Here is a 12,981-nt window from a genome sequence, read left to right as displayed (position 1 = left end):
ATCTGTGTGTGTGTGTGTGTGAGTGTGTGTGCGCAGCTGTTCACTCAGGAAGCCTCAGTTATTCAGACAGAAACCCTGCTGTTTCCTTGGTGTCCAGCTGGACTCCACCGAAACTGGACATACAAGAAAGAGACTCAGAGCTAATGAGCTGAGGTAATTTTGCCCACTGACCTTAGAGAGAGGAAGGGAAAGCAATCGAGACAAAGAAACAAAGAGGATTTCTGTAGTCAGAAACAAGCGTAATTGCTGGATTTCCAAAGAACCAGAACTTGCACCCACTTCCCATCACAGGGACAAATATCCTGGTAAATGTGACCTACATCGTTAGCCTGGGTGCTGGATGCTCCAGATCAACACCAAAACACACCAGAACCAACCTGCACTACTACACACAGTGACGAGAGAAGGACAGACAGACAGACAGACAGACAGAAAGGAGTTTGTCACTAACCAGTGCTCATCGTGACTGGCCAGCGCTCGGCTGTACAGCACCTCCAGTCGGTCCAGCGGCAGGGCATGCGCTGCGGACGTCCGCCGGGTGTCACATGGGCGCTCCTGGCAGGAGTGCCTCCTCCCCAAAGGAGGCAGCAGCAGCGGCCCGGAAAAACGACGCCGCACCACCTGGTGGGCCGCAGGCAGAGACTCCCGACGAACCTGCACCCGGAGAGAGACAGGAGAGCGTGAAACTTCAGCGTCTTCAGTGTTAAGTGGAGCATATACATGACATAGATTCAATGAAACACTGCAAACATACGATACTCCTTTATTGATCCCCAGAGGGGAAATTCGAGTATTGCAGCATCCTAGGACAGAATAGGTACAGGAATAAATACTAAAAACACAATATGCAATAACAACATACACACAAGTATACTATAATGTATTAAATACTAAAACAGAATATACAGGAGTGATGCAGTACTGTACTAAAGTGGATAATGCTTACAAGTTGACCGGCACATAAAATACAATTTTAACAAAAATGAAAAGGTCTGGTGGAAACCGTTTTAAAACTGTTTTAACTTTTCGAGGCTGGAAGTTCGCTCATAATGCTGTGCTGAGGTGTATCCCTCGTCATCATTAATGACTGATTAGTAACAAATGTGACGCGAGGGTGATGATCTTGCCAGAAAACATTTGGGAATCGCTGCTCTGCAGCCACAGTGAGGTCAAAATGCTAATCTGTTCAATCTTACACAATGTATATGAACTGTACATTTTACAACATACTGTACGTCAGTATAGATGTGCTTCATACGGCACGCATGCACAATGTACCAATCAAGTATACTGTGCTCTCCAGCATTTCGGTGAAGTGAACAATGACACAAGCGACTCAAAATTCCATTATCAGAACATCAGAGATGAGATTTTAATGACCCAACATAATTATGAAACATCACTGAATCAGTCTCAGCTGCCATATGATTTCAATACATCACTGCTGATGCATGAATATATTATGTGCAAATAAAGTTTAAAAGTACAAATCAAAATCGAACGAATCCTGCCATGACAAACTAAATGAAATTGTTTCAGCTGTCTCAACTAGAGACAATTCAACAGATAACTTAGTGAACCAACAATGAATCTGCACTTATTAGTCCAAGGACATGTTACATCTGCCCTGTGGGTATTGCAAGCGAAGCACTAACATTTTTCACATGTGGCTGTCAGTAAGTTGTTTGTTTTTCTTCTTCCCTGGCAATTAAATTGGCTGTTTTTTTGCATGCTTTCCCTGCTAATCCATTTAACATCCACTGAGGTCCTGTAATAGATTGCAGCAGTGAAAGGCATCGGGACAGACAGCAGCTTTGTCTGCGGCTGAAAAAACAACAGTGCCTGTATGTGCCTCTGTGTGTGTGTGTGTGTAAAAGGTACACGACCAAGAGGACTTTTCCCCATTAAAAAGTGTGTAATGAGATTTGAGGCAGCCAAGAAAACACATAAACTGAAAAATCCATGCCCACTTCGGCCCAGCCTCCGGCAGCCCAGAGCTTCTGTTTCCAGGTAATTTGTGCTTGAGCGGAGTTCGCAGAGTCATCACCTGGTGGTTCACAGAGGTGATGGATATTGATCTGCCACCCCTGAAACTGCAAAAGCAAGTCTCATTCCCCTGCTTGGTGCTGCCAGACATCAAAACCCGAACATGACTGACAGGCTGACCGTCATCTCAGTGTTTGTCTCTACTGTCTGCTGTTGGATATCGATCAGACTTTAATCTGAAAGATCTGATTTTCTTTATCTTTGGTTTCACCTCCTGTTATTTTCTCCCAGTCAATACAAACAAAGGATTGTAACTTGTGTATGGGATATAAACCTCCATGAGCTTGGAATTTATTCATTTAAAAGGTCCAGTTATGCATGGAAATAAGTGGTTTGCATGGTGTTTTATCCGACCTTGCTGGACTACAAAATGTTGCCTGATGCCTGATATGAATGGCCATACTTGAAGGCCATTTTTAGACAGTCTAGTCCTAGAAGACATTCACAGAGATACGCTTGGATGCTCACATGAAAAGTGAAAGAAATAGTTGTGTAAGAAATGCAAAAAAGAGAGCTACTTTCTCACACGCAGAGTGAAGTGGGCGTTCGTGTCAGAAAGTTACAGAAATTGTCTGACACAGCTCACCCCATCCGATGTCAGAGAAGTGAGGGAGGAAGTGGTTTCCGAAGCTACTCAAGCGTACGACAAGTAGTCCTGATGACACATGCTGGCAGCTTAAATGTTCCTGGCTGTGGACTTAGTGAGGCATGGAAAAATTCTGTCGCAGAAATATTGTGCTCTCAAAGACTTGAGTGTTGAGATTTACTATCCATCAGACCTCAATTCAGCAGCATTTGTGCTTGTGCTTGCTGAACAAGCGATGAAGTGGACCTTGAGTTGAGTTCGTGTTGTTAACTGCTGTTTCAGAAAGTGAAGCTCACCCTCGTAAGGACAAGACAAGTTCAATATATCAGAATAACTGATATGTTGAACATAAACACCTTGATCTGCGGATGAAGGCAAAAGCTCCAGAACAAACTGATCTCGAAGTTGTGGCCAAGAACAAACTGTCAAGCAAACAAGTTGGAGAATTATTTCCAGTCACACCAGGTTGCTTTTATTTAAACACAGTATGGAGGATGTTTGGCTACATGTTCAGAGCTTGTCTTGCATCCAGCCAATCAGCTCTCACAACTCTTTTCTCCCAGTGTAAAATCTTGAGTTTTTCATGCGAAAACAGCCAATCAGCAGCAGAGAGGAAGCACCTGGTTGTGTTATCGCCTGGTTCGTCTCACAGCGAGTGAGAATGAGATGGAGGCAGCATGGCTGGCGTGTGATCAGATGGGACGGTTGGTGCTCCGCCTCGCCCTCACCGGGTTTCTCCATTAATCAGCTGAGCCGCGCTGTATCAATGGTTATGAGTCACACAGTGTGGCAGGAAACAGCGGGAGTCAAATCCCAAAACCTCAGCTGTATCAGTCCTGGAGTCCTGGAATAATGGCTCATCACGGGTCAGTTGAGTGCAGATGAGTGTGTGGAGTAACAATAAGAACCACTGTGAGGCTCACTGTGGCAGCTACAGCCTACTCCATCATGGCAGTGCCTGACTCCATCCGAACTCCAAGCTAATCCAAAAATAGGCAAAGAGGTGGAGCGCAGACTTCTGGGATGATCTGTTGGTATAATTCACCGCACTGCAAGCCATACCATTTTGTCTGATATTTGCAGGAAAAAAAAAAATCTCCAAAAAGGAACCGACACAACAAACTTGGAGTGAGAAATTTATGAGTCACCATTATTGAAGAGGGCTGCCAGCTCTCACACACTGACCGCGAGACTCACGCAATTGACAGCTTCCACACTCTCCCATACAACACATCCATTTTCTCACTCGGTAGAAAAACTAATTTATAACTGAAAACGGCACAAGAAGAGGACAGCACATGGACAGACAAGAGTCGGCGGCTCTTCCGTCTCTCCCTCTCTTCTCAAACCGTGTGTTACTTTTCAGTTTAGTTAGTCAGCACAGGGGATCAGGCTCATAATAATCATGTCAGTAGTTACCATCAGTATATAGTTACCATCAAAGTATGTTTGATCAGAAGAATGTCAACCATCTGTTGCAGCCAATACAGTTTAAGTTCAGCTGGAGTTTCTACAGCAGGTTTACAACATATTTCTATGACAACAGTTAGATTTTTCATTTTGGATTTCCAACCTGATGAATCTTTTTCTCTGCAGCCTCTCTCACCATCTCACTTTCTCTCTCTTGGTCTCATTTTTGCAAATCAGTTGATTAGCCTGTTGTGTAAATGTGGCCGTTGCTCTCAACCGCGGTTAATCAAAGCTCTTCTGTCACTAAACACATCATTGACACCACCCACTAATCGTTTTCTTCCAGATAAACACAGAAAATTGCTTTCCTAATTCAGCCTTTTCTGCTTAGAAAAACAACTTGATGGGTGACAAGAGAGTTCATAGCTTAATATTTACAATCTGTATGTTGTTACCAACGGGGCTAATAGCTGAGGTCTGCTTCCCACAGCTTATTTCTGCCATAAAATATAAAGTAAATTACTATGGATCTGAGTTATGCACCACAGGGTGTTAGTGTGTGCTTTGTGAACTCAAACAGTGGCAGCTCAGACATCTTGCTGCTCTGACCACAGAGCCAACATGCATCCAAAGTTTAATACCACAGGTATCCCACAATCCACCGGGCTCCCATCTGCCCCGCACAGCATGTACACATTCATCTACACACTGTATTCCCTCGCATAAAGCATAGTTACACATAGGCAGAGAGCTTGAGAGATCACACACACACACACACACAAAACCTCAGTGAAATGAAGTAATAGCAGGAGATAAAAGAATTTTATCAGGACACACTGGATCCTTCGTGAACTCCTGAGCGAAATCAAAGACGCCGCTGTTTTCCTAATTGACAGGATTAACGTCAGTCCATCGTGACGGCGAGAGGAGCAGGGCTGGACAAACCTTCCCACTGTGTGAGTGACGTGTGACATGTGTGAGTGCTTCACAACCAGAGGAAGACAGCTCCTGCTCACGCAGGGCTGAAAACATTCACCTGTGAGTATACCGACACCCAGGGAGCAAAGAGTATGATTATTATCGCTCCATAAATAGAGCCAGTCTCCAATCAGCCCACTCCTTCTCAGTGCCCCCTCTACAGCTTATCTGTGAGTGTGTGTGTGTGTGTGTGTGTACCATGATTAACTGCAGGCACGCAGAAACAGAAAGTTTTCGTGAAAGCTGGAAGTGCACTCAAAAAGTCAACTCAGAGAGCAACCCGTGCCTTTGAAGAGGTTGTATAAGCACAATTTAGATAAAGTATTTTGTGGTAAATCTTCATGAAATCTGTTTGAAGTCACAGATTTAGAAGGACGTTGCGCAGGAGCTCTGCGATGAGGGATAATGAGATGACTGGTTGAATTTGCAGCTTGGAGACAACAACTGAGGCAACACTCCAATGAATGAAAAAGGAACTGACTTCAAATCAATGCAGCTTTGCTTCGTCTTGCATGGTCCGAGTCAACACTTTTTAAAGTATTTAAAGTACACATTGACATATTGGAAACACTTCTGTGTGGATGGGACTTAGTCTCTGATTTAACGGTGACTTGCTGTAGTCTGACTGAAGCAGTTGCTGGTGTTGCTTAGATGCTAATATGCAAAAAAATGCTGAGGAACAACTAAATAATGCTGGTTGAACTGCTTAACTGAGGGAGCATTCAGCACAAAAAGTGTGAAACAAAGTCGTGAAAGTATATCTGCAGACTTGATTACTCTTAGAGTTTAGATTACTCTGTAAAGTTATGGAATCCATCTTGAATGAGTGAAACACAAAGCTTATAAAAGCCTCAGTGATGCAGTCATCTGATCATTATGTGACCTCTGTATGACTCCTGTGGCTAAATTGTCAGAAAGCTGAAGGCTCCAAAGCAACTTCTGAACCATCCGTGATAAAAATCATTTACGATAAATATTAAATTCCTAATCACCAAAATGGCCTTGAAGCATCTAAGTGGAAAATGTATTAAAACAGCCAGTCACTCTGACATGCCTCCAGCTTTTCAGCTGACGTGACTTTGGCTCACACTGTGTGTGTGTGTGTGTGTGTGTGTGTGAGCACATGCATGCATTTCCCTTGTGTCATTATTAACTGTGAACAAAGCCTGGGAGTAAAGTTAAAACTTTTATAGCCATGAGTTAATCCAAGTCCAAACACGGTCGCTGTCATCTTCCAGAGCCGAGTCACACTGAGGTTTGCCTCTGACTCCATGTAACCTGTTTACTCTTTATTTCTATTGCGCTCTTTGTATTGTGTTCAACTTTAGCCTTTTATTCTCAAACAGTCCTGCCTATTTTTTTTTTTTTTTTTTGCCTTTATCTGTGGCTCCTGTTCATAGCTGCTGATGACTGTTACTGTAAGTGCACTGAGAGCAGCAGGAAAAACATGGACTCGAACAGGTAGGAGGAACATGTCGGAGGTGTGTTTGTGTGTAAGAGGGAAAGCCGTGAACCTTATTTACCTCAAGCCAAGACATTGACGCTGGTTTGTCGTTGCAGCAGTGGGACGGCAGCTAAAATAAAGAAGGAAAGAGAAAAGAAAGAGAGGTGGTTTAAAAATGACAGTCATCACTCTCAGCAATCCAGTTTTGTCAAAAAAACTACAAGTTGATCATTACAAAGCGTACTAACAAATTATTAAGGGGAAATAAGGGGAGATACTGGTGCTGTCTTTATTGACAACATGAACAGAAGCTTTCTGTTGTTGCTTACTGGCAAATGAGTCACCCGTCACTATCGGCACAGATTTCTGGTATTCAAAAGTAATTTTCCAGAAACGCAGAAACACTTTCACCAAGTAATGTCCTTTTAAAATCACATTTAACATGAAAAAAAAATAAATAAGTAGTACAGGAAATAAAAGTGTTGGTTTCTGGAAAAAAAGAAATGAGTGTAAGTGGCCTATAAAACCATTAATGAGGACTCTGACATATAAATTATTCATGTGACTCATCAATACCACCAGTCATTAGCAGGTGCTCAGCGATGGCTGTTGGATCTAGGAGTATGCTAGAGACATCATCGCAAAGGCTGATAAAAAAGCTGTTTTCTCCAACCAAGTTTAATATACGAGGGAGAAGAAACCATAAAACAGTAAATGGACGGCAGTGATAAATGGCTTTTAACCTGACAGCAGAACAAAGTGCTTCACCTCGCATTCAGGCCTGTAGGTAACATTAAGGACACTGAGGAACCTGGCAAGTCACTTTGGTGAATATTTTAGGCATATTTCAGTATTTTGCAGGAGCGTGTTAGGGAAAAGAAACAGCTGACCACGTAATTAATATAAAACAATTCTTAATGTTGGGTCCCGATGATGGCAGCCGACCTTGTTGCTCATCAAAGAGGTTTGAGGGTTCAGCATCTGATTGGAGGTGACAGACAGGAAGAACTGAATGACCCAGAGGTCCGACTCTGAGGTTAAAGAGGTGGGTTTACTTCTGCGGGGACTAAATAAATAAATAAATAAAAAATGTCTGATGAAAATCAGAGCAGCTGAGGTAAAGATATTCAGACATTTGGACCCAAAAAACAGCAGACTCTGTGGAGAGACGACCCAGATGACATCACAGAAGTACTCCTGTGAAACTACCTGTGTAACATTAGTGGACGTCTCCTTTAATACTCTTCCATCAGAGCCGCCTCGTGTTCATTGTGTTGATATATCAACACTTGACTGGATTTTAGTGCTGCTCTCACAAGATTATTGTGTTCTGCCATCCAAATCCGACTTTATTTCTGTCACTTACGACCTACAGTAGCCCAGGGGGGCGACCACGATATGAAGGACTGAACCAGACATTTGTGTGAGTCAATTTTATCTCTAATTCCCGCTGTTACTCAGTAGAAGTCGATGAATGTCATGGATTATTAAACTTCTCTTCAGGCAATAATAGTCCATTCAATCTACCATTCAGTTTAATTTTTACACACATAATAAAACACAATACATAAACCTTCACAACAAATGTTTTATTTATGCTCAGCATCACAAACTGTCAATTGCATCAGGTTCTTCAGATTTAGTCAGCCCTCTGCGCTGTCTGCCAATATCACCGCGATTCAGTCAAGGGTTTTGATTCTAACTATTGATTCTAACCAACTAATACCAAAAACGCTTTTACACATTTTAACCTTTGAGTACAAGACAACTTTTTCTTTCCATCCTCTTTCCTCAACATTAGGGCTGCAACTAAAAACTGTTTTCATTATTGATTAATCTGCTGATTATGTCCTGCATTAGTCAATTAAATGTTTTGTCTATATAATAAAACTAGCAAAAACAAACAAACAAAAAAAAACATTTATAACTTCCCACAGTTCCTAAGCCATAACCAAGGAGAAAAACTTCACTAAGCAAAGCGTTTTCCAAACTCTAAGCAAGTCATTTTTATGCTTAAACTTAACCAAACATTAACCAAGCTGATTTCACTCTTCAACAGTAATCAGCTGAAGGCAGATGCAAACTGCTGATCTAGAGGACGAGAACAAAAGATTTATTATGTCCTTTAAGTTGGAGGACTTTCTGGGTGAATAGCCTTCATGAAGGTTGTAACGTCCAGAATTTTTTCTTTTATTAACACCGTGTCGTAATTACATCAGTGAAGGCAAAGTGTTTTTATTTTATTTTACTCTTTTCACTCAAGTCCTGTCCGACAGCATGTTTGTGGTTGACCTGAAGCATAATTGCACCCGTTCAGGGCAAAATGTGGGAATGACAATGACAATTTCACTGAGTCTACATTATTTGATTTAGATTTTGTCTTTACTGTTCCTTAGTGTGAATGCAAAGTTTTAAACCTACAGCGGTTTTTTGTCTGAGCTCAGACTTTTAATATCCTCAGGTGAGCCGCCTCCCTAAATCTCCTGCCATCTTGGCTGCGTCGTCCTCGCACACGAAATCCTTTCGCATTACTTTTTTGCACTGAGTGAAATTTATCAGATTTATTAAGATGGTGTGATGCTTTCGTGGTTTATGTATATGCCTTCGCAGCTCACCACTTCCCTGCTGCTGAGAAAACATGCAGGACAAGCAGCTTGTGTTGCAAACCAAATTCAACAGTAAACCAGACCTGCTGTTCACATGCTGGAGGTGGACCCCAGCATGCACATTCAAGGCTTTTTGTTGTGGAACTGCCCATTACATGTCAAAACTGTGTGGTGTTTACATGCAAAAGAAGAAGAGAAAGCAACATGCATCCAGGCCACAATAACACATTAATCAGAAATCTCAATGACTTTCATGACCTTCTACGAGTGCAGCAGCAGCATCACGGTTTTGTGTTTGCACAGATGAGAACATGATAATTGTTTTGAGATATATCAAAGACTTAATGTGCATTTAACAAGGGTAAACACACAATCTGCCTCCGGGCTTTATTGGCACTCCCAGCACATTCTTGCTTCTGCCAAGGAATTAATGTGTTGCCGAGATTCATCTATGAGATGTCAGTTCAATTTTGTGGAGATTCAGGCCATGGGCAGAAGAACCAAGCGAGAAATAAATGTGTTCCAGCTGCAGATCCAAGTATTTTAGATTTAGTATTTCAGATCCAAGAAAGGAAGCACGAAAGCTGAAAGCATTTTTAAAAATATTTGCTATTTTCTCTTGAGCTACTGCAGTTAGCTGTAGGCAAAAAACTGCATCTCATTATTGTTCATCTTTTCACTTACTGCAATGCACAACGAAACACTTCCTATAAAACTTTTTTGCAGAAGACAATTTGAAATATTACAGCTGGCAAAGTAAAACTAAATTAACAAAATTAATGTGTGCTGAACTGTAGTTTGCTGATATCGTTCAAGCCGGACACCTGAATACGACATATTGATTATTAATGTGATTATTAACACCTGGGCTTCACCAGTGTTAGAGTTGTGACATATGAAGGACTGCTGGTTCTGGAAATGTTTGTCTTCATTTTGAACACTCAAGTTATGTTTCTGAGGATTTTGTGTGTGAGTTTAGCTTGGCGGCCGAGCTATGGATCATTCCCACGAGTCTCAGTGTTCAATGGAGAAGAAGCGAGTCAGAGGCACAAATCACAGCACTACTAAATTCAAAACGCTTTCGTCATGTAACTTGCGAACAAAACATGGCGCCATAGTTGCTGAATGAAACCACAATTTACCCAGAATCCATGTGAATATTTATTTATGAGCTGCACGTTTTGTTTTTCAGTCTCTAAACACCATCTTCAGCTTCTGCACGAAACAGATTTCCAAACCCTTTGATGGGACGTTTCTTGTCAAAATGCACCTCGTGAGTCATAGTCATACGAGTTTTTGGCTTCTTATCAAAGGACCAGATATTTTCTGACATCGCAGTTAATCTTTTGGCCCGATGATTCAAATCTCTGCACGCCGATCAAAGACACAGAAACGATCCGACTGTGAGTCATGAAACATCGTCGATGGCTGGGAAAATTAATGCGAATTTTACTGTTGGAACCAGAAATTCGTTTGAAATGGCGACTCCCGCTGCACATCTGATGACAAGTCCAAAGGTCTGCAGTGAAAAAGGCATCTTATTAAAAATAAAACACATGTCTAAGTCTGCTTGCTGTGTTGCTGGGTTGTTTTTTTTTTTAAATGTATTTCTTTTGCCTTTAACTTAAAAAAAAGGGCTTCACACTCAGACTTCAGACTTTCTAGTGGGCCTGGAAACCCTGTGCCCTGAAACCCCCGTTGATATGCTCCACCACTCCACTTCTACCAGACATTTTCTCAGCAGCAGCAGAATCTCTCACTTCTCAGAATAATGACAGCCTTCCTTTTCTTTGTCATGAGCTGACATTTTGTTCCAAGGATGAAGAATTTCCTGTTCCAGCAAGAAATCCATCATTAGTGTCTTTACTGATATGTGTGCCTTTTTTTATTTTCCTACAATGATAAGTTATATCTTCTGCTGTGATAAATGTCTATTTTAAGGGCCTAACTTGCGTAACTGGCAAGCTTGCAAATGCTAATAAGTCTCCTAATTAGTGATTCATTACAGTCGGGTACATTAGGAAGATCAACCACATATGTTAGTTAAATACAGCTATTATTTTATTTATCCTTTATTTAGCTGGAAGGTCTCACTGAGATACAAGATCTCAGAGAGCCCCGTTCAAGGAGATTCACATAGTCTGGATTTTGTTCAAATAATCAAAATTTCAAAAGCATTTAGAAATATTTTATTTAACTTATTGATCTAATCTAAATTTAACTTCGACCACTTTCACGACACCGACTGGCAGCATTATGTATTGTGCGGCACATAACATCTCGTGCCTCAAAAGAAGCAAAACAAGAGCTGAACCCCCTCGGGCACAGCAGGGTTTGTAATGATTAACTATCAGAGCATGAGTGTCCTTGTCTTAAGTCTCTACAATCAGCCACCATAAAGTGAATTCCCAAGGTGTCTTGTGAGGCCGTCGTAGTGATGACGCACAGCAGATACGCTTGTTAAAATTTAAGCTGATAAGGCCAAAGTGTCTGTGCAACGTTCAAGAGCTTCACTGTGAAACAAGATATCCCCCTGAGGTGATTCAGTGGTGGAATGTAACTAAGTACATTTACTCAAGTACTGTGCTAAGGTACAAACCTTTGTCTGTCACATTTTATCCAGCTTTATATACTTCTACTCCACTACATCTCAGCGGTACATGCTGTACTTTCTACTCTACTACATTTTGTTTGACAGCAACTACTGGTTACTTTAAACCAGGTTTTGTCACATAGGTTTCCCAGTTTCCAGTGTGCTAAGCTAAGCTAACCGTCTCCTAGTTCCAGCTTCACATTTAGCATACGAGTTATATCGTTTTGTTGTTTTTTTTAACTCTCTATGGGAAAGCGAATAATTGTATCGTGTTAAAAATTTGAAATCTTGCTTTAACAATATCATCCGTTTTTCTGAAACATTTAGCATGTTTCCGTATTTTGCTCATGATTTCCCTTACACAGAGTTAAACAACATCAAATCATTGTTTCATTACATTTTGTCTCATTATGTGACGAATAATTGTTATGTAAATGGAATCATTGTGTACCAAAAATACTCCATGAAAAGGAGCACCACACGTTAAGTTCAAATCATTTTTAGACTTTTGTTAATAACTTGAGTGGCTAAACTCGGGAAAACAGGATTTGCTGAATTTGGACAGTAATGACTGAGGGACAGGAGTGAGTCAGAGTCATAACTGACAAACATATGGGTTTGTTTACACTCTGTTTCTGTGTTTTCTGGTCCGTTTTGTTCTCTGCTGCAAAATCATTTCTTCAGCATCAGTACAGCTTCAGCCCTGCTGTTCTTTAACCCCCAAAAGCAGCAGCTCTGCATTTTGTTAAAAACAACAGCTGTGACGAATGACAACATTTCTGCAAATGGATGGCACAAAGCCTCAACCCACATTCAAAAGTAGCTATTGCCTTTAACAGAAAATAATAATTCTGCAGTGACAAACTCGAAACCTGTCAATAAAAGCCCAAAAAGCGTTTGTGTTTTGTTTTTTTAGTGACAAGACAAATGCTACCTGCCTGCAGAATTACCAATGAGTCACACAGGACAGACAAAAGCAGATTTAGGTAACGGCTTTGCAAATGTTTGCAGATCAAACAGCTTCAGATGGCGTTGGAGGATAAAGAACAGGAGCAGGCAGCGCAGTGCTGCAGCAGCACGCCCTCTAGTGGACACAGGGGGGACAGTCAAGCCTGGTTTTCTGTGTTTCTTGATGAGGATTCCCAAAGTTTCCAGAGAAACCGGTCTGACACAGTGACTTTAACCCCAGAGCAGACTGTAAGGACCTCTGTGCAGAATTATTTAACTGTAAGCGTGAAGGAAAGCACAGAAGGTACAGTGAAAAGTCAGTCATAAACAATATATCTCACTTTTAACCTCTACGATTTTCTAAAAAGTT

At 41.4% G+C, this 12,981-nt stretch overlaps 1 protein-coding gene across 1 annotated transcript in view; it reads right to left on the bottom strand.

The window, feature by feature from the left end:
* LOC124060234 (cAMP-specific 3',5'-cyclic phosphodiesterase 4D-like) overlaps positions 1-12,981 on the bottom strand; it is an 87,018-nt gene that overhangs the window by 72,599 nt on the left and 1,438 nt on the right. Inside the window, exons 2-3 of the mRNA XM_046390925.1 lie at positions 6,544-6,594; positions 452-654 (exon numbers count right to left, since the gene is read on the bottom strand). Of these exons, the coding sequence (XP_046246881.1) occupies positions 452-654; positions 6,544-6,558 (218 nt within the window). The 5' untranslated portion in view covers positions 6,559-6,594. The remainder of the gene's footprint in view (positions 1-451; positions 655-6,543; positions 6,595-12,981) is intronic.

This window comes from Scatophagus argus, chromosome 6 (assembly GCF_020382885.2).
Source record: "Scatophagus argus isolate fScaArg1 chromosome 6, fScaArg1.pri, whole genome shotgun sequence".
NCBI lineage: Eukaryota > Metazoa > Chordata > Actinopteri > Scatophagidae > Scatophagus > Scatophagus argus.
The sequence above is the reverse complement of the archived record's forward strand: the minus strand, read 5'-3'. Positions and strand labels throughout refer to the sequence as shown.